General features: G+C 47.9%; 1 protein-coding gene across 1 annotated transcript in view; it reads left to right on the forward strand.

Moving 5' to 3' along the window:
• The window catches only part of VWA5B1 (von Willebrand factor A domain containing 5B1), a 102343-nt gene that overhangs the window by 77500 nt on the left and 2143 nt on the right, over nucleotides 1-22700 (forward strand). The window contains exons 14-20 of the mRNA XM_084821892.1: nucleotides 3835-4078; nucleotides 7059-7379; nucleotides 9645-9782; nucleotides 10631-10765; nucleotides 12546-12620; nucleotides 15069-15129; nucleotides 18638-18761. Of these exons, the coding sequence (XP_084678018.1) occupies nucleotides 3835-4078; nucleotides 7059-7379; nucleotides 9645-9782; nucleotides 10631-10765; nucleotides 12546-12620; nucleotides 15069-15129; nucleotides 18638-18761 (1098 nt within the window). The remainder of the gene's footprint in view (nucleotides 1-3834; nucleotides 4079-7058; nucleotides 7380-9644; nucleotides 9783-10630; nucleotides 10766-12545; nucleotides 12621-15068; nucleotides 15130-18637; nucleotides 18762-22700) is intronic.

The following is a 22700-nucleotide window of genomic DNA, read 5'->3' on the forward strand; positions in this document are numbered from 1 at the left end:
GCCAAATGTTGTACAGAGTCCTGTGCATACACTGTATCACCAAAATGGGTTCAGCGCTAGGGATGTTAGAGAATTCTGCCACGGATTCCAGTGATTCTAAAGAATCTGCCCCCCCAGAATCCATGGCTGAACAGCCTCCCACCCCCGGCCACCCCGCAGAATCCCCCTGGAACAGAACTTACCTGGGGCGGATGCGGCGGTGGCTGCTCCGGTGGCGGCGGCAGCAGCTGGTCTCCCGGCTAGCCGCAGCGAGGCTGCTGTGGCTGCCATTTGCATGGCTGCCTTTACCATGATAAGATATGTAAATACTTACGTAGCCTATCACAGCAAAGAGCAGGGGTGCAAATGGCGTCACGGCCGCCATTTGCATCCCTGCTTTAGCGGTGATAGGCTACATAAATATTTATGTAGCCTATCATGGGCTACTGTAGGGACGCAAATGGCATCCCCTACGCAGGACGCCATTTGCGTCTGCACCAGCCCGGCAGCGGCTGGAGGCCCCACTGCGGATCGGCCTGTCTGGCGGCTCCACGGCATGGCTGTGGAGTGAAGCCGGCCAGGCAGGATTCCGGGGGAGAGGACCGGATCGCCTCCCCCCCATCAAGGATTCCGGGGGGAGGAACGGATCGCCTTCCCCCCCCAGCAGGTTCCCCGACAGGAACCAGGTAAGGGATTCGTACATCCCTATTCAGCACCTTGGATAGCACCTTTCAGCACTTTGGATAGCACCATTAGCAGTTTGGCTGGTGGTAACTAACACCCTGAACGGAATCACAGCCCCTTTGGAATTGGAATCATCAGCCATCACTGCTTGCGTGCATTGATAAAAACACCCCACAAACGCAATCTTGATGTGATTGTATACATTCAGTTGTATCAAGATTCTTTTTATGGAGTGTTTTATCAATGCAGTGTGTGTTAGGGATGTATGAAACACTTATCTGGCTCCGTCCTTCCCCCCGGAAACCTCCCTGTCTGGCTCCACTCGGCGGCGGCTCTGTCGTAGCGGCCGCCATTTGCATCATTGCAAGCAGCCGTGACAGGCTACATAAGTATTTACATAGCCTATCAGGGCAAAGAGCAGGGATGCAAATGGCGGCCACTATGCCATTTGCGCCCATGCTCTTTGCCATGATAGGCTATGTAAGTATTTACGTAGCTTGTCACGGTAAAGGCAGCCACACAAATGGTGGCTGCTACGCCATTTGTGTGGCTACCTTTACCATGATAGGCTACATAAATACTTATGTAGCCTATCACGGCTGCCTGCAAGGACACAAATGGCGGCTGCTGCAACGGCTTCCATTTGTGGCCTCAGCAGCCCGGCAGCGGCTGGCCGAGAGACCAGCCAGAGCCACCGCCACCGGAGCCGCCGCCGCCGTCATTGCCAGAGCTGCCGCCGTCGCTTCCACCCCAGGTAAGCTCTGTCCCGAGGGGATTCTGCGGGGGGGGCAGGGGGGGGGAGGCCGTTCCACCACGGATTCCAGCGGGCCGGATTCCAAAGAATCCAGCCTCACTGGAGTCCGTGGCGGAATTCTCCGCCATCCCTAGGTGTGTGTGGAAACTAGGGATGTCAGAGAATTCCGCAACGGATCTTGGTGAGGCCGAATGCCAGTGCATTCAGCCCCCCGAAATCCATCACGGAATGAAGCCCCTGCCCCCACCCCACGAAAGGCGCGCAAAATGGAGCACTTACCTGCTCCCGTCTGTGCTGCTTGCGAATGGTGGCCGTCCTGCGGACGCCATTCGCTTCCTCCTCTTCAAGCTGTGATAGGCTATGTAAATACTTACGTAGCCTATCACGGCTAATGCAGGGATGCCATTTGCGTCCCTGCGGAGGCCGTGATAGGCTACGTAAGTATTTACATAGCCTATCACGGCTTGAAGAGGAGGAAGCGAATGGCGGCCACAGGACAGCCGCCATTTGCGTCCCTGCAGGGCTGCCCAGTGGCCGGATGTCCGGCTGCAGGCGGCTGGAGCCGGCCGGCAGCTCCACAGCTTGGCCGCGGAGCAGAGCCGGCTGGGCAGGATTCCGGGGGGAGGGACGGAGTGCCTCCCCCCCCATCGAGGATTCCAGGGGGAGGGACGGAGCACCTCCCCCCACCGCGGATGCCCCTCAGTGGAGCAAGGTAAGGGATTCGTACATCCCTAGACTGGAAACTACCCTGGAGGTGTTCACAACTCCCGAAGTATCAGATGGACAAACAGAAGCAGGAACATAAGAACTTCCTACAGTCTACAGATGAACTAATCTGTCCATTTCCTGTCCAAGTCAATTTTGCACAGGGTCAGGCACATACTTATGGGAAGTCCCCAAGTAGGACATGAGTGCAACAGAACCCTCCCACCCATTTTCCCCAGCAATCGGTGTACATAGGCACACTGTCTCTGACCCTGGAGGTAACGTATAGCCATCAGGACTAGTAGCCACTGAAGCCTTGAAAGCCATTGCCAATCAGAGTCAACAATTGCAGGCGCAATGGACAAATAGTCTGGTCACGTATACGGCAGCTTCCTAATTAGTGCTGTGCTGAAAATGTCGATACTTCCACTTTCAGCATGGGGGGGGGGAGGGACAAAAATTCAGGCAAAAGAGGCTAGGAGAGGTGAGAATTTCAGAGAATTTTCTCCTTGGGGTGGGGTTTCTGCATACCTTTTTACGTGCAGGCAGTTCTTGAGGGGTCTTCTTTCTAGGGGTTGTTGTTTTTTTAAAAACACCCCCGACACTTGCAGGAGCCCAGGATTTTTCTCCAGCTGGGAGTTCTTCCTGAATGCCTATTGGAGAGGGAGAGGTCACATGGTCTCCTGGGAGTTCAGGAAAAACTGCCGGGCTGGAGAAGAGTCCCGGGCTCCTGCAAGTGCAGGGGGTGCTTTTTTAAAAATATTTTTTCTATAAAAAAAATAGAAAGAAGACGCCTCAAGAATTGCCTACACTTAAAAAAGTTATGTGGAAGCCCTATCCAAGGAGATTTCTCCAAGGAGAAAATTCTCTGAAATTCTCCCCCTCCCTGCAAAAGAGGTAGAAAAAACAATACCTCCTTTGCAGGGAGAGGAATGTTCCTGAAAATAGGGGGCAGGGCCAGAGCTGGGAATTACAGCCCCAGCAGAGGTCCAGTTCGTTGTCATTGTTGTCCCGGATGGATTCATCCTTCAGCAGGGCAAAGCTTGGCAGGTGCACTGTGCAAGTGTAGTCAGCCTCAGAGCTCATGATGAACTGACTCACACAGCCTTCAGCTGCTCTTTAAGTACATGTCTCACATCTCATACTTTGATTAAGCCACACACAGTTACTGCCCCCTTTTATGCAAATCCTCCAGTGGTTAGACATTTCCTGCTTCCAGACACTCCCTTTTCTCCCTTTTATTTTTAGCCGCTATGCAAATCTGTTACAGGACTATTCCTAATACAGTATGTGCAAACCAGTGGAGAGCCTTTGTGGTGTAGTGGTGAGACTGTTGGACTGGGAGCCGGGAGATCTGGGTTCTAGTCCCCATTCAGCCATGGAAGCTCACTGGGTGGCTTTGGGCCCGTCACAGACTCTCAGCCCAACCTACCTCACAGGGTTGTTGTTGTGAGGATAAAATGGAGAGGAGGAGGAGGAGGATGTAAGCCACCATGGGTTCCTTGCAAGAGGAAAAAAGGTGGGATATAAATGCAATATAAATAAATAAATAAATAAATAAATAAATAAAACTGGCTTTGGGTTTTGTTACTGCTGCACCTCAATCCAGCTGCCATCCTTGTGGTTTCCCTGTGAGATGTTCTCATTGAACCTGTGTGCTTGGATGGCAGTTTGTGCAGGAACACATCCTTCCACGTCCCTCCATCCCCCACCTGACGTTTCCATCTTCTCAGCCTTTCACTGCCAGCCCCCACATCTCTGCCACAAGAATACGAGGAGTTGGTGCGAGACGGCCCTCCCTGCTCCAACAGAGTCGGCTCTCCCTGTGCCACAACCTGGACTCGCCACTTGCCGTCGGGACTGGGCAAACCACAACAGAGAAGAGCTCCGGCCAGCTTGAGACCAGCTCCCTCCTGGGATCTGTTTTTTCAGACAGCCGAAGCCCCGGGGATCCAGGTAAGCCATCCAATCAGCTGCACCGTCTCTCACTTCTGAGAACCTCGGTAGATCTGAGTATCCCATCTGTGGGTTTATTCCCACAACTGAAATGGGTCCTTTGTGATGGGAAATATTTGGTATTGCTGCCTTCTGTTAAAAAGGCAGTTAGCAGAGAAAAACAAATGGCAGAGCAGAATAAGCATTTACCAGTCCCACATGCATACAAAGGCTAAAAAAAGGGGGAGACCACATTCTTCTTTAGTGAAGAAAAGGTACAATGGTTTACTTGCCGTTTCTTGCATAAAAATGCAGGTACAGCACATAGTTTCAGACAATGTTTATTTAGTCCATTCCTTTATGTTCTATAACACTGGCAGGAGAGAGAGAAAGAGAGACAGACAGATAGACAGACAGACAGAGAGCATGACATGCTCCCAGCAATGGAGGAAGGTCGGAGAGTGAAGGAGAGGGGGGAAGAAGGAAGGGGAGGAGCAGGAAACCACACTGTAGGCTATAGAGATCTGAAGGCTAGCTGTGGCCCAAAATTCTCATGCATTAATTAGCTAACTGCAACACTGTCCCCTTCTTGTAACTTGCAGATGACGTTACAATATTCCCAACACTTTGGCTGCTAGAGGGAATTCAGTCCTTTGAAAGGAAAGGTTCCTCCTGTGCAAGCACTGAGTCATTGCTGACCCCTTGTTGTTGTTCAGTCGTTCAGTCATGTCCGACTCTTCGTGACCCCATGGACCATAGCACGCTATGTCCTGCGCTCCTGTCCTGCGCTCTCTCCCGGAGCGTGCTCAAGTCCATATTCATTGCATCAGTGATGCTGTCTAGCGATCTCATCCTCTGCCGTCCCCTTCTCCTTCTGCCTTCAGTCTTTCCCAGCATCAGGGTCTTTTCCAGGGAGTTTTCTCTTCGCATCAGGTGGCCAAAATATTTGAGCTTCAGCTTCAGTATCTGTCCTTCCAATGAGCACTCAGGGTTGATTTCCTTTAGGATGGACTGATTTGACCTCCTTGCAGTCCAGGGGGCTCGTAAGGCAAAATGTAAAAAGAAGAGCAGCCTGTCCAGACCCTCAAACTAAAACATACACGCACAATGGAAGAGGGGAGGAAAGAGTCCAGCTCCTCATTATAGGAGAGAATGGAGGAGACACAGGAGAGGGCCTTCTCAGTAGTGGCCCCTTGAGTATGGAAAAAGCTCCCCACTGAGGCCTGCGTGGCACCAACACTATCATCTTTTTGGTGCCAGGTTAAGACTCTCCTGTATTCCCAGGCATTTAATGGCATATGATGGGGCATTTATGCCAGCCATCTAAAGGGAAGGTTCCTCCTATGCAAGCCCCGGGTCATTACTGACCCCTAGAGGGACACCGCTTGCTCTGGCATTTTCGTGGCAGACTATAGCGGGGTGGTTTGCCATTGCCTTCCCCAGTGGTGACTACCTTTCCCCCAGCAAGCTGGATACTCATTTTACCGACCTCAGAAGGACGGAGGGCTGAGTCGACCTGAGCCGGCTGGTCAAAAAGCCAAATGCTCGTCTGATAGGGCTGTTTATTTAATGTTATGTTTTATTTGAGGGATTTACTGTATATCCCCTGCCCCCTTCAGGAATATTCCCAGGGTGGCTTATCAAATTTCAAAATGCAGTGAAACAAACAAAAAACCTACGCACTGAAAAACATACAAACATATACTTTAAAAAAAGTACAGTCAATAGGATCAGTATGCAAACAAACCAAGCCGTCCAAGATACAACATGGCACATTGAATTAAAAGGCCTGAGAAGACAAGGAGGCCTTCGCTTGGTGCAGAAGGTAATTTGACGCCAGGTGGGTCTCTTTGGAAGGAGCATGTCACAGTTGGGGCGCCTTTCCCTGGTAGCCACCAGCTGTACCCTGAACAATGGTAGGGGGTCATGGAAAAGAGCCTCTGATGTGGATCTCAGTATACAGGCAGGCAGGCATGGAGACAGAGGGCCGTTCACATGATCATGGGGGGAGGACACGCGTGCCCCCACATGACCATGGTGCCATGCAGGCCAGTGTGGTTCCCTTCCCCATCCCTGCTCCGTGGTTCTCTCATCGTCCTCCCGCTGCTGCCACCGTGGCGGAACGGGGTTGCGCCGGCCACACCTGCATTGCTAGGTGATTGTGACCATAGAGATCGGCCACGTCGGCTAGAGTGACACCTGCGCTTCTGGCCACTCTAAGCATCCATCTCTATGGTCGTGGGAATTTATCCACAGAGCGGCCATATTTATCCCCGGGGAGCCCGACAGACGACACGGTAAGCCACCCCGGGGGCCCATACCTACTTTGCAGAGGGTGAGTAACTTACCGATCGTGAGTGGGAAAACACCCTCCACGCAACACGCTAACCCACGTGTGGGTCACTCCCAAATGCAAGTTGACAAAACCGACCTAGACGGACTAATGGTAGGATTTCAAGGCAGCTTCATATATCACTCTCGCTAATAGCAAACTCAGTTGGTGAGTGCCGACAGGACTGCATCCAAAAATGGGGCCACTGAGAAACAAGAAGGTGGGCATGTCAGGATGCTTGGGGGAATCCCCAAGGTTTGCAGGAGTACAAATTTCCCCCCCCCCAAAAAAAATTAGCATAAGGGAGCAGAAACGAAAACACCCCCCCAATCCGCCCAATGAGGACTGAGCATGTGCAGTGCCTGTAGAATGTTGAGTGTTGTGGGAGTGAAACAGAAAACCAGGGATGGAATCGGAATGGACTATCTTATAAGAGATGGTGGCTGGCTGGCTAGAGCCCTGAACAGGAGCACACTTCACACTGCAACCTTTTAGTGGATTTCACCCACTAGTATAACAGTAGTACTTGCCTGGGTAGTATCCAATTTTAGTGCTATTTAGAGTAGATCGATTGAAATGAATGAGACTTCCATTAAAGTTTCATTCATTTCAATGGGTCTACTCTAAGTAGGACTAGAATTGGATACTACGCCCCTCTTTCTCCCGCAGATTCTGTCCAGCACCCTTCCTTCAACTTTGAAACAGAGAGTTCGTCAGACTGGGAGCTTCCCGACCTGGATATCAGCTCCACTGGCAGGAGCTTACAGCGCTCCCCAAGATCCATCTGCAAAGCTGTGGTGAAAGGTTTACAGAACAACGAACCGGTCCAGTGGCAGATAGCTTTTGACCTTGGGCCGCTTTTCCGAGGCAGAGAGAACAAGGGGGAAGAGGAGGATGATCTCTGGAATGAGACCTTCCACCACCTGGCCGCCAAGTCCATCGTCCGGGACTTCGAACAGCTCACCGAGAGGGAGTGCGAAATTGAGCATGGTAACTCGCCTTTCTTGATAGCTGTACTCTTTGGGGGAAAAGGGTTCCCCCAGGCAATCCCAGCCACGGCTTGACATGCCCACATTATCACTAGATGACTTGTTACCTGCCACTTTTCTACGGTGAACCTTTTCTTCTCTGTATGCTATCCTGACTTGCGAGCTGGAGTTCGCTGGCGCTCAGCTGAAAGGTTTCAGAAGACCTTTTGCTGAGAAAATGTCTGAGTTGTTTCTTTTTCTCACCCCTTGTAGAAAAAGAAGGCTACTTTGCCGATCTTTCCCCCCTGAATGGTCCAACCGTGTAATGGCCCAATAACACCAAGTACATAAAAGGGCCACAGTTGTAGAAACCGATAGGAAATTAGCGGACAAGCACACAACTGTAAGTGGGTCAGGTTATATTAGTGTAATATTGTAACAATATGAAAACACACAGTAATGTAGTGGGTGTTAGTAATCTATTTAAAACAGGATTTTAGGATTGTTAGAACAATATAATTATACATAATGAAAACACTGTGAATACAATTGTACATATATTGGTAGATAACAGAAGCATCTGTATCACAGATATATACCAATTATTATTATAGTTTGTACAGAGGATCTTAAAGTCCATTCAAAAGGTCTTTACAGGAATCCGGTGTAATCCTGTTTCGCATATGAGTTGCTTCTTCAGATAAATAATAACTGTAAAGATAATAAGATTATAAGGTCTATAGTCATATATATATACACACCTATGCACATACACACACACACGTGTGTGTGCGTGTATATTGTTGTTGTTGTTTTTCAGTCGTTCAGTCGTGTCCGACTCTTCGTGACCCCATGGACCATAGCACGCCAGGCCTTCCTGTCCTGCACTCTCTCCCGGAGCGTGCTCAAGTTCATATTCATTGCATCGGTGATGCTATCTAGCCATCTCATCCTCTGCCGTCCCCTTCTCCTTTTGCCTTCAGTCTTTCCCAGCATCAGGGTCTTTTCCAGGGAGTTTTCTCTTCGCATTAGGTGGCCAAAATATTGGAGCTTCAGCTTCAGTATCTGTCCTTCCAATGAGCACTCAGGGTTGATTTCCTTTAGGATGGACTGATTTGACCTCTTTGCAGTCCAGGGGACTCGTAAGTCTTCTCCAGCACCACAGTTCGAAAGCATCAGTTCTTCAGTGCTCAGCCTTCCTTATAGTCCAGCTCTCACAGCCATACGTTACTACTGGGAAAACCATAGCTTTGATTAGACAGACCTTTGTCGGCAAGGTGATGTCTCTGCTTCTTACTATGCTGTCTAGGTTTGCCATAGCTTTCCTCCCAAGGAGCAAGCGTCTTTTAATTTCATGGCTACAGTCACCGTCTGCGGTGATCTTGGAGCCCAAGAAAATAAAATCTGTCACTGCTTCCATTTCTTCCCCTTCTACATGCCAGGAAGTGATGGGGCCAGATGCCATGATCTTCGTTTTGTTAATGTTGAGTTTCAAACCAGCTTTTGCACTCTCCTCTTTCACCCTCAACAAGAGGCTCTTTAGATCCTCTTCACTTTCTGCCATTAGGGTGGTATCGTCTGCGTATCTGAGGTTGTTGATAATTCCCCCGGCAATCTTAATTCCGACCTGTGATTCATCCAACCCGGCATTTCTCATGATGTACTCTTCATATAAGTTAAATATTAAATATAAGTTATATTTATATATAATATCAAATATAAATATTAAATATAAGTTAAATATTCACATTACTTGTCAGTTATTATCATAATATGTACATGTGTTTTCATATGACCCACTTACAGTTGTGCGCTTTTGCGCTAATTTCCTATCGGCCCAATAATACCACCATATTCCCCCATCCACCCACCCAAATACCACACAATGACACTTGGGTGTTTGCATATTGGGGGCAGGTCTCTCTCTCCCCCCTGCTTCTTCCTGTGTATGTGTGTATTAAGGATGAATGAATCTGTAAGTTTGTGGGTTGCTCCATTTCTCACTTGTCCAAACTTAAGTTTGGTTCATCCTGAACTTTGAGATTATTTGTTTAGAAGTTCACATGAAAATGCATATGCATTTTTGTTCACATTTCTCCTGTGCACATTTCTTCTCTTGCGTTTTTGTATGCAAGTTTGATTGGGGAACTTTGCAAAATGTGGAGAATTGTGACTTTTGCCAGATAACTGAGTTTCAGTTCACGTAGTGATCAAACAGTGCAAAATTAGGAACATTTGCATTAAAATGCAAACTGAATGAATTTCTCCCCCGTCTGTTCTTGAACAGGGTCTGGCCGACGGTACCAGGTGAACGCCGTGCACACCAGCAAAGCCTGCAACGTGATCAGCAAATACACAGCCTTTCTGCCAGTAGACCTGAGCAACAACAGCTACTTGGCAACTATAGTCGAATACCCCAACGCAGGTACAGGAGCTCACCTGACACTTGATGATGTTGTACAACAGGGTCCTGGCACCATAAGACAACAAAAATCTGGTGGCACCTTAAAGACGAACACATTGATTAATTAGCTTTTGTCTACTTCATCAGATGCATCATTCACTTCAAGCATCTGTTGAATGGGACTCTAGTCCATAAAAGCTTATCCTACAGTAAATACAGTAGTGCTGAGCTGAAATGTCTCAGAAGACATATTTCTGAGAAAATTTTGGTTATTTTTCTTTTTCTCACCCCAGTAGAAAAAGGACACTTTGCTGAATTTTCTCCAAATATTCTGCAGTATTTTTTTTTCACTCCTTGCCACAATGACCCCAAAGAAAACTGGGTCTTCGGGACGTTGTGGGGAATGCCAAAGAGTGGTCAGGTAGCCAACACAGCGGTGGCGGCTGCCTTTTTGCAAAAAAAAATCCTCAGGAAAAAAAGAAGCTGTGCTACTTCCTCTCCTAAAGGTGATCCCCATCCCTGAGGAATTGTTGGAGAGTTTCTCCTCCCCCTGGAGAAATTCAGTGAAAAAGTCCCCCAGTTTCTCTGCCCACAAGTACAATGGAGAACTTTGAAAGACCATTTACACACAGCTCTAGCTACAGGGCTCTTTACAGGGCATGGCTGGCTGGCTGGCTGGCTGGGGAATGCTGGGAATTATAGCACTTTTTCCATCTAAATGTGCATAAGATTGTACCTTAAGTTGGCTACCCCCTTTGAACCTGGAAACCCCAGGGATCCCATTTTCATTGGTTCAGAAGACAAACTAAACTGCCCAATGGGTCCACCTTGCCCCGTAAGTTCAACAGTTGCTTTTTATTTGGGCCTAGGTCCACCACTGAAACTAGGCAGCCAACGGAGTTGGGCTTCTGACAGCAGGAGACATCGAGGGCTGTCCACTGGGCTGGGCCGCACCCCGTCAACCTGCAGTCAAGACGGAGCTGATGACGGATTCCATAATACAAGTAAGACAACAATACTTCCCTAGCTTTTTTACTGATGTATCTGAAATCCTCTTCATCCAAATTCTTCCCAGACTTTGGAATTTGGAATTACCTAGACCTGTTCCAACGGCACCAATGACACTTATAGAATCATAGAATCGTAGGGTTGGAAGGGGCCTACAAGACCATCGAGTCCAACCCCCTGCTCAATGCAGGAATCCAAGTCAAAGCATCCCTGACAGATGGCTGTCCAGCTTCATCCTGAATGCCTCCAGTGTGGGAGAGCCCACTGCCTCCCTAGGTAATGGGTTCCATTGTCGTATTGCTCTAACAGTCAGGAGGTTTTTCCTGATGTTCAGCCGGAAACTGGTTTCCTGTAACTTGAGCCCATGATTCCATGTCCTGCACACTGGGAAGATTGAAAAGACGTCCTGGCTTTCCTCTCTGTGATGACCTTTCAAGTACCTGAAGAGCGCTAGCCTATCTCCCCTCGGTCTTCTCGTCTGAAGGCTAAACATGTCCAATTCTTTCAGTCTCTCCTCACAGGGCTTTGTTTCCAGTCCCCTGATCATCTTAGTTGCCCTCCTCTGTCTGAACCCTCTCCAGCTTGTCTGCATCCTTCTTCAAGTGTGGTGCCCAGAACTGGGCACAGTACTCCAGATGAGGCCCAACCAGTGCTGAGTAGAGGGGGACTAGTACTTCCCAGGATTTGGAAGCTATGCTTCTATGAATGCAGCCCAAAATAGCATTTGCCTTTTTTACAGCCACATCACATTGTTGGCTGCTGTTCAGCTTGTGATCTACAACAATTCCAAGATCCTTCTCACTTGTAGTATTGTTGAGCCAAGTATCCCCCATCTTGTAACTGTGCATTTGGTTTCTTTTTCCTAGATGCAGAACTTGGCATTGATCCCTATTAAATTTCATTCTGTTCTTTTCTGCCCAGCGCTCCAACTTGTTTATCTAAAGTCCCCAGCCAGCAATTTCCTTCTCTTTGGGGCTGGGGAGGAAAAAGGTACATTTATGGCAGGAATTCCACACACACTTCGCACACCTGTAATTCAATTAACACTAACTGAAGACGTAGCTATGCTTTGTGCAGTAAGCACAAAGTGCAGCTTGGCCCAGAGTTTGGCGTAATTTGAAATTAAACTATCCCACTGTGGAGGTTTTCTCCTACTTTGAGCACCCAGTGGTACATGGGGCGAACCGACAAAACAATGAAGAAAAAGTCCTGGGGAAATACGTTCAACTACCTTGAGAAAACTGCTGTTTCTAGGTTCTGAGTGGGCCTGTGCAAGACGCTCTCAGTGGACTGAATGTGCTCATCTCATCTTCAGCACCACTGTTGCCTGCTGCCATCCATTCTCCTGTCTCTTTCCCTGGGCACAATCAGAACCACCTCCCAGAGAGAGACGGAGGGAGAAAGGATAATGTGTGTGGAGCTTGCTGGTCCCTCTCTTAGCTCCATTCACTACTTGCTTGCTTGAAGAGGTCAAATGAATCAGCTAGGAACAGGAGGAGAAGGACCAGGAAGCTTCTGGGATTGGAAGCAGGCCCACTACTGGACCATGGGCCTCAGCAAGTGCCTGACTATGCCGGCTCCTAGCTCTCGCCCTCCTGTGACTTACTTTGCTCTCTGAGTGTAAATGAACCGGCGGTTGGCCTTTGTCCTCCAGTGTCATTGTGGGCAGCACAATTGCTAGCGATTGCACAGAGAGACCAATTCTCTGCTGTGCCGTGGAAGAGGATAACACAGGTGTCCTCCAGTTCTGTGTGTATTTTTCTCGCCCTCCTGCAGATGCAGAAGAGAACAGCCTATCTCCATGCAGCACGCCTTCCTCCTCAGGATGGGATCGCTACACTTTCCCAGATGGTAAGGAATGTTTGAGGAAGCCGACATATACCACATTATCTAGCTTAGTATTATCTCCAAGGCCTCGGTTTCACACAGGAGGGATTCCTATGGGCATTGATTTCTCTAAGTGTACACATTTTCGGTGCACATTTTTGACATGTACGTATTTTTCTCCCATTGACTAAAGCCTGTGTGCGGGCATGTATTTTTCAAATGTATTTTTTCATGCGCATTTTTCAAATGTGCACATTTTTCAAACCTATTTTTTGATGCACGGACCGCAGGCTTATAAATATGTGGGTTTCCGACTGCAAATTGCGTTCAGGTCGGCATTCAGTTCCAGAGGTTGTGAATTGGCTACACTCATATAAATTGATGAACCCAACAAATTTCTTCCCCATCCTTCCTCTTAGCTAAGAGTAACAGATGTTCAACTTCAGTGCTGTCACTTCTCTTAGGGACATCATATGTTTATCTGTCCACAACAGCTGAGGGCTAGGGTCTTGTCTGATGCAATTTAGTCCGAAGTTAACCCACCTTATGTTATCTTTTTTACAGCAAACAACTGTGATGTATGTCAGCCTCCCCAATTCCCAAACTGGTTCCCAATACTAATAGCATTCCTGCTAACGGTCACACCCTTTTCTTCTCATGGTCTGCTGGGCAGAAAGGATTAGATGTTCTTGAGCATGGCATACACTGCAAAGAAGCCAAGGAAGCCCATGTTACAGGGCCTTCCTCATTAGCACAGAAGGTAGAAGACTCCATGTTTTAAGGCAGGGGTGCAGAACGTGTTTAAGCCCGAGGGCCAAATTCCATTTCAGGGAAGCTCTCGAGGGCCGCATTCCAGTGGTGGGTGTGGCCAAAGGCAAAAGGGTGGGGCCAGAATTCCAAACATACCAGCATACTGTAGCTTCAAGCTCTCACTGCCAGCACTTAAGCTGTAGGAGAGTAAGTTCAAATTTCTAGAATTGGGGGGGGGGGAATGGCACAAAAGCCACAAAATCCCGAAACCATTAGTGGTTAGGAGAAAAGAGATGAGGCCAGGGGAAGGGGTGGGAGCCTCCTTCAGGGAACCCCCAGAGGGCCAGGTTGGGACCCTGTGCCTGAGATTCTAAAACCCCTGTTTTAGAGGACACCCCAGAAAGGTACAACATGTAGGAGAGATGCCATCCCACCCAACGTTCCTTCTAGGTTTTTGTTTTTGTTTTTTTCATTCTTAAAGGTTGAAATTACTCTCCTAAGAGCTTTAAGCTAAAATAGGCTGGTATTTTCTGTAAGTTGGCCTGGCCGCTTTTCTTTTGGCTCCACCCCTTTTATCCTTTGGCCCTGCCCACCACTGGAATGTGGCCGTCAAGAGTTCCTCCAAAATGGAATTCAGCCCTCCTGAAAGAGGTTCAACACCTCTACTGTAAGGCAAGCTGACATTCTTGTCCCCCATATCACAGGCTGGGAGAGAGCAGCTTGCCTAGATCCTAGGGATGTACGAAAGTCACTTACCTTTTCAAAGGGTGACATTCGCGGTGGGGGGGAGGGGAGGCGCTTCATCCCTCCCCCCGAAATTCTCTCCAGCCGGCTCCGCTCCATGGAGATTCCGCGGAGCCACTGGCCAGGGCCGCCCGCAGCCGAACATCCGGCCGCTGGGCAGCCTGCAGGGACGCAAATGGCGGCTGCCGTAGCCACTGCCATTTGCGTCCCTGTATTTTGCTGTGATAGGCTACGTAAATATTTATGTAGCCTGTCACGGCAAAACAAAAACAAAAAACCAGCAGACGTAAATGGCGGCGTCTATGGTGTCCGCCATTTGCGTTCCCCCTTTTTTTCCGCCGTTTTAGCCTACGTAAATATTTACATAGGCTATTACAGTGAGAAAAAAAAGGGAATGCAAATGGCGGCCACTACGCCATTTGTGTTCCCTTTTTCTTTCGCCGTAATAATAAAATGGCAAAAAAAAGGGAATGCAAATGGCGGCCGCCGTAGCCACCGCCATTTGCGTCCACTGTTGTTGGGGTTTTTTTGCCGTGATAGGCTACGTAAATACTTACGTAGCCTATCACGGCCTCCGCAGGGATGCAAATGGCGTCCCTGTGTTAGCTGTGATAGGCTACGTAATTATTTATGTAGCCTATCACTGCTATAATGAGGGAGCGAATGGCGGCCGCAGACGCGGACGCCATTTGCAAGTCAGGGCGGACGGCGGCAGGCAAGTGCTCCATTTCGCATGCCTTTCGTGGGGTGGGGGGCCAGGGGGCTTTATTCTGCCATGGATTTCGGGGGGCCAAATGCACTGGCATTCTGCCTCACCGAGATCCGTGGCGGAATTCTCTGACGTCCCTACTAGATCCACTAGTGAGTTCATGGTATAAGTGGGATTCACACTCAGTGCTTCCTGACTTGTAGTCCCATCTCTGAGCTACTTTGCCTATGCCATCCTCCAGCCTCTGTTTCATTTTTGTCTCTCCCCAGTACCACTGCGAAGTCCATCGGTTTCATCCCAGAAATCCATTGAGAGCTTTTTTGCTGCCAGGTAAAGCTCTTCTTTGATTTGGTTTCTCACCAAGGGGTCCCTCCTCAAGGAACATCCAACCCAGCTCTTGTTCACGTTCCTTCGACCCCATCTGTCCTGGTCTTCATCAGGCTCATTTTAAAGAACATGCAAAGGAAGAGATCTGTAGCTGAAGAATGGGAAATGTTTAAAAAGCCACATCTTGGAAACTATGTTCTTCCCCCACCCCATATGCATCTTTGATGAATAAAATAAATGTGATAACAGTATGAGAGCAAACAAAGCAAAGGGAAGGAAGGAAATGCTCCAAATTCCTAGAGCGACTTTGCTACCTGAAAGCCTTCACAGGTCTGATCCCCCCCTTCCCCCAAATATCCATATCCTCCCAAATTTCATCCTCAGAATAACTTGTGCCCTCTGAGTTTAGCTGCAGTTCGCACCATCCCTGGAGGTAAATGAATTTTCCCAGCAACAATATATTGTTTCCTGTTGTGATGCAAAGAATTTGGGGCTGGCTTGGTCTAGAATTGGCAATTCAGTCCTATTAGCTTTGAAAAAGCTCTGCTCCTGGTAGAGTTGAACACTGCTAGAACTAGTTTGTGGATATGGATCAACACAGCTGCCTTCGATTTTTGACTCTCCTTGGGGATATGCAATCTAGTCATAATGAGGGCCCTTCGCTTCAGCATGTACCACTGCGCCATTGTTGCGATGTTTGCTTTTCTCGCCCCCATCCCTGTAGAAAAAGATGCAGATGCACTTTGCAGATTTTTCTCCAAATATTCTCCACCATTTATTTATTTCTTGTGACGGCCACTATTCCCCCACCCCTTCCGCCGTCCCAATACAATGCCTTAGTGAACCTAAGTCTTGGGTATGATGGAGGATACAAAATGGCGGCCATCTGCCAACACAGTCATTGCTGCTTCCACTTAAAGAATGTGTGTGGGGAGGGAGTGAAGAAAAAAAGAAGCTGTGTTACTGCCGCTGCTCATGGTGATACAAATCTATGGTGTGACCACTCTTGGAATATCGTGTGCAGTTCTGGTCACCTCACCTAAAAAAAGATATTGTAGAGCTGGAAAAAGTGCAGAAAAGGGCAATTAAAATGATCAAGGGGCTGGAGCATCTCCCCTAGGAGAGAAGGTTACAACAGCTGGGATTGTTTAGCTTGCAAAAAAGGTGAGTGAGGAGAGACATGACAGAGGTGTATAAAATTATGCATGGTGTGGAGAAAGTGGATAGGGAGACATTTTTCTCCCTCTCTCAGAATGCTAGAACCCAGTGGGGTCGTCCCATGAAGCTGATCAGTGGAAGATTTAAGATGGATAAAAGGAAGGACTTTACACAGCGCAGAGATAAAGTATGGAATTCGCTACCATAAGATGTAGTGATGACCACTACTTTGGATGGCTTTACAAGGGGGTTAGACAAATTCCTGGAGGAGAAGGCACTCAATGGCTACTAGTCCTAATAGCTATGTGCTACCTCCAGTACCAGAGGCAGAGAGCCTATGTACACCAGTTGCTGGGGAACATGGGTGCTGTTGTGCTCATGCCCTGCTTGTGGGTTCCTGGTCAACAGCTCGTTGGCCAGTGTGTGAACAGAAAGCTGGACTAGATGGACCTTTGGTCTGATCCAGCAGAGCTCTTCTTACTTTCCAATGTTCTTACGTTCTTATTCCCCAACCCTGAGATACTGTTGGAGAATTTCTTCTCCCCCCAGTGAAATCAGGTGATCCCCAAATACAAGGATGGGAAGCTACGCCCTTCCACAAGTTCTTGGTCTCCAACTTCCATCAGGCAATGGTCAGAGATGATGGGAGTTGTTGTCCAACAAAATCAGGAGGTCGACACGTTCCCCACTCCTGCTTGAAAGGTAAAAATGGGGACAAAATAGGGACCATCATTAGCAGAGAGAGAGACCAGAAAATTTGGACCGTCCCTGGTAGAGATGGACAATTAAAGTATATGGTCATGTTGTTGGTGTGTCTTAGCCATTACTCAATAGAAAAAAAATGTCCCTGTATTTTTTTTAAAAAACCTATTAGTTGTTGACCAGGGATCTAGACACACCCCAAGGCTACCTGTGTGGCCCAAACATTCCTGCCTGTGTCCTTTCACGACCAGAGTTTTACCCCAATCCAAGGTGTTTGGCTGTTCACAATTCGTGATTTGGCCCCTCACCAATTCAATCCTCCCAAGGGATCAAGCAGTTATCAGTAACAGCTTCTATTTATGCATAAATATCTTAATCAACCGTGAGAGCAGTGGAAGCAAAATATGTGACGGTTGAACAGGATTCGGGTAAAAACATTGCACAACACTCCCCGTTGTGCCCGGAAATGGCTGGCCCTGTGTGGTACAAGACCACATGGGGAAGGCAGGCTTCCAGAAGGTGTGTGAACAGGGAGGGAAGTTCAGAAAGGGAGAGCCGGTTGAGATGATACACTCCTTATTCCAAAGTCTCTCCACCTGGAAATAGGCAGAGAAAGCTGGAGGGGATTGATGAACCACTCTCCTGTCTCTCTCCCCCTTCTGTTTCTCCCTCCATAATTATTTAGAGCAGCATGACTCAATCTGGTGCCCCCCAGTTGTGTTGGACTTGGTGGAGGCTGTTGGCTCTGATGTCAGTCAGGTGGTGAATCTGCTCTGGGTTTCAGTCAGAACTCTAAAGGAGCTATCCAAGTTGCTCTGCATCTTGGATATCTCCTTTAGAGTTCTGACTGCCCCTGACTGAAACCCAGAGTGGATACACCACCCCACTGACACTGGAACCACCAGCCTCCACTGGTTGGACTGCAACTCCCATAATTCCCAGCCACAACTGGAGGACACCAGGTTGGGGAATGCTATTGTACAGTCATCACAGGGATGGGGAGGGGGCTCACCATTGATCTTTGTTATAAGAATACGGATGTTTTCTATCATTCCCTATTTTCATCTGTGGAACGCTGGCCAATATGCTCAAATTCAAACACTTCAACTTAAATACAAGCCAGTCAATAGTTGGTTTTTCAAAAGGGGGATGGCTCATATGGGTGCATTTTGCCTCATTGATAAAATCTCTCGTCAAGTGCCATCTGCTCTGTCTTTTCTATGACAGCAGCTCAGACATTTGAAGACAGCTATCATGTCTCTGCTTAATCTTCTCTTCTCCCAGGCTAAACGTGCCCAGCTCTTTCAGCTGTTCCTCATAGGGCTTTGTTTCCAGACCCCTCTCCATCCTGATTGTCCTTCTCTGGACACACTCCAGTTTGTCAATGTCCTTCTTAAAATGTGGCACCCAGAACTGGGCGCAAAAAGTTTGGTTGTTTTTTGAAACGCTACCATGTAGGCCCGACAAACGAAGATTGGGGTGGGACTGCTCTTTGGTACCAACCTGAACTCTTTGGAAAAACTATTTTTCCCCTTATCATAAAAACACATGTGTGTGTTTGGGAAAGGGTGAATGCAATGGTATAGCCCTGGGGGGTAAGCAACTTGCATGTAACCGCTTCCTTTTCTACACCCATGTCGTGTCGGCCCAGGTTGACCTTTAACAAAACGAGGTTGCTAACCCGAGCTGCCCGAGGCTTCATGAGTAAATCCCCCACCAGGACCAGTGTGCCAAATTTGGAGAGCGACAATGAAAATGCCGACTACCTGCCACTTGTAAGTATCACTTATTATCAGTGCCCGCTAGGGTCAGACTTCCCAAACAATCAGAATATTGGGGAGGGGGATCCATTTAGGCATGCTTTCCCAAATTCTTCTCATCTGAACTTCTTCTCTTATTTTGGAGCTCTGAATTGCCTGGGCTCTATCTACACAGAGACAGTTTTGGAGGCGGTTCCGTTTAAAACCAGATTTTCATGAATTCGTATTTGCTCCCCCTGCGGCACACGTAGCCAGTAAAGCAATGTATACATTTTAAAAAACAACAACACCTGCTTTCATGGGGCAAATGGCACCTGAAACTGCATTAGTTCAAGGTTGTGTTGGCAGAGTCCCGCAAGTAGAACGGAACGTCAGCAACTCTTTCTGTGTCGGTCCGGTGAGCGGAGGGTAAAAAAAAGTCATCTCAAAAGCAATTCCAAATTCCCCTTCCCTTTTGCCAGTGCTGAGTAGGGGCAATTGACAACAATGTGACTTACTTCCGAGCAGACACAGAAACAAAAGGGAAAGTAATCCCCAACTCCCTGCCTCTCATGTGAAGCTCCACTCCTCCAGTTAAGCAGAAATTGAAAACAAAAGGCAAAGCAATCCCTAACTTGGAAGCCTTCTCTCCGCTTCTGTGCTAAGTGCAAATGAAGACATTGTGATTTTATTGATTGATTGACTGATTGATTTCTATACCGCCCAATAGCTGAAGCTCTCTGGGTGGTTCACAAAAGATTAAAACCACAAAGCGCAACATAAAGCAATATAAAATATGAAAGCTTAAAACCACAATGTGTTTCTGGTACAACCAGATTAAAGGAAAAGGAAAGGTTCCTCCTGTGCAAGCACCGAGTCATTGCTGACTCCTAGAGGGACGCCGCTTGCGCTGTCGTTTTCATGGCAGACTATAGCGGGGTGGCTTGCCATTGCCTTCCCCAGTCGTGACTACCTTTCCCCCAGCAAGCTGGGCACTCATTTTACCCACCTCAGAAGGATGGAGGGCTGAGTCGCCCTGAGCCAGCTCCCCGAGACCCAGCTTCCGCTGGGATCGAACTCAGGTCATGGGGAGAGTTTTGGTTGCAATGCTGCCGCCTACCACTAGCAGCAATGCAGAGATTTAAAATACATTTCAAACACCAAAGCTAAAAGACTAGGAAGGTAATGCTATAATATTGGGAGATTAAAAAGGTCTTCACCTGGCACCGGAAGTACAACGTACAATTTACTTCCAAGTGGACATGGTTAGCCAACCCTCTCCTCGTGTCCTCTCTTTGATGACACAACTTTTCCTTCCGCCTGTCAGCGCCGCTCCCCCCAGCCAGCGCCAAAGTCAGTATTGCTAGTTGAGGTCACAGACTCCCAAACTGAACTGAAGCTGGCATGATGGGAAAATCTGTCACAAAACAACTTCGCAGAAATACAGGTTTTATGGCATGAAAACCCACAGTTGCTGTGGAGAGGGGGAAATGTTATGTGCTATGATCATATATGAGTTGCAGTAGCACAGTAGCAAATCTCCCATGTAGATCCACCCCAGACACTCCTCATGAACTGATGCATTAGGAGTCCTCCATTGTTCGGCTCTTTATTTCCAAATTTTGTGTAAGAATGCACATTCAGCTGGAGCTCAGAATTCCTTCATGTCTTTCCCCTTTTCCTTCTACATTATCAACATGCATTGATTAAATGCTGCAAAGAAGAAGAAAAAGCAAGCCTGATATGATTCTGCACATGTTTGCATCGAGATTCTTTCCACCCAGAGTTTTGCCAATGCACAAGAGTACTTGTGTGCATTGATGAAACACAGTAAAAAGATACAATATTGATGTGACACATGTATGGTCGAATCAAGGTTCTTTTTCAGTGGTGTTTTACCAACACACAGGAACTTGGCCGTACATTGATAAAACAGTGCAGAAAAAGAATCTTGATGCAGTCAGACATACCATTGCATCAAGGTTGCTTTTTTGCTGTGTGTTATCAAAGCTACCAGTGTGCACCAGTAATGCAGTGAAAGGAAGAAAAGATGCAAATGGACTGAAAGCTGTGGCAAACTGAGCATGCTCCAGTTCTGGAATTAACTTGAGAAATTCTCCTAGTTAAACCCAGAGTTCAGGAGGAGTGGAATGCATAGCAGGGGAATAATATAGGAATGGAACTGGGAGAACATTTCTTGTTCCTAGGTCCACAGGGGAGCCAGTTGTGTGATCCATGGCAGCCATGGGGTGAATTCCAGAGGCAGCAGGTGAAGGTCAAAAGTGCCAGAAGAAAACAGTATAGCCCAAGAGAGTCAGGCTGGCATTCAGGCTACGAAGAGTGAAAGTCTTCCAGTATGACACGCATTGCTCCAATGGAGGAGCAATTTCTGAAGCAAAGGCTTTATAGGGCCTGGTGGATGAAGATTGGCTCTTGCAGTCAGCTGACTGAGTACTCAGCCATGTGATAGAGGTGGTACTGCAGCCTAGGTGGTGCTCTGGGACCATAGAGCTCACTTGTGGAAGACACAGAATGCTGGTGATGTTCAGTAGGGATGGGGAACATGTGACCTGCCAGACGCCGTTGGACTGCAATGCCTATCATCCCTCCCCAATGCCCATGCTGGCTAGGGCCAATGGGAATTTCAGTCCAACATCATCTGGAATGCTACATGTTCCCCATCCGTGTTGTAGAAGATAAGGTGCCAGTCTGGCTGTTGTGAGCCTCCATTCGAGAACCCACCCCCTTCTCCATTGCCTTACACTCAGATGGAGAATCACAGAATAGTAGGGTTGGAAGAGGCCTACAAGGCCATCGAGTCCAACCCCTACATGCCTCTACAGTCCAGAGAAGGCCTCAGAGAGTTGAAGGGCCCCCGTGATACTGTTCATGAGCCCAAAGACCCATTTACTGCAACAGCTTGGTGGGGAGGGAAGGATGAGGTGAGCCCTTTCTAGCCCAGATCCTAAAGGAGGTTTAGAAAGTCCCCATCAGCTCTGTGATATGAGTGAGAACAGGACTGGAGCCTTACTTTCTGAAATCAGTCTCCTGACACTTGGAAGTGGGATTCCCCGGCTTCCTTAGGGCAGTGATGCTGTTTGGCTTTGGGCCAAAGTCCAGGGGTCCCCCAAATGGCCATCCAGTGAGCGAGAGGTGATGGGAACAGCAGTAAACAGGCCCTGTGTCAATATCGGGGCCAGGATCTGGGCATGCTGGGACCCATCAGGGCGGACGCTGCTCACTGCAGCATCCGTTCTCCTTATCTTTAAATATCTTAGAGTTAGAGGGCAGCCAACCGGGCACGTACACAGTCACGGATGCTCATTATAATATTTTTACTGAGAGAGAGAGAGAGAGAGAGGATGGTGCAAAGCAGCACAACAGCAAAGCTACAAGGTGGCTCTGGATCCACTGTGGATGCCATCAGTCTTAGGGTAAAACATATAAGAAAGATAGAAAGACTAACAACAGAGTATTAAAATATATTTGAAACTAAAATTTCGGCTTTCACCTTCATCAGTAGCTGTGCAGTTAACTGGGGATCAGGAGTGGTAGTTTGGATTGCCAGGAGATGAAAGTTCCTTGGGAGAAAATTGCTTGACAGAAGGGAACACTTCTGGATCTAAAGATTCAGAACTCTTAGTCCAAACAGCCATATGCTGGAGGACAATTCATAGGCATTACTCCACTCATTCCTCTGTTTTTTCTCCTAAGGAATGTTCATCTTCACGCATTCCAAACTGCCACTCCTGATATCTGTTTAACAGCACAGCTACTGATGAGGGCGGAAGCCAAAACTTTTAGCTTAAAATATGTATTTTAATAGTAAATACATTAAAATAGCTTGAAATATATTTTTGAATATTCTGCTCTTAGTCTTTCTGTCATTCTTATATATTCTTATATATTTTACATTAAGACTGACTGCATCCATAGTGGGTTAAATAAGCACTATCACCAAGTCCCTGCCCCCCA

This window comes from Heloderma suspectum, chromosome 15 (genome assembly GCF_057233095.1).
Source record: "Heloderma suspectum isolate Gila_16-S chromosome 15, 16-S_ref, whole genome shotgun sequence".
Taxonomy (NCBI): Eukaryota; Metazoa; Chordata; class Lepidosauria; order Squamata; family Helodermatidae; genus Heloderma; species Heloderma suspectum.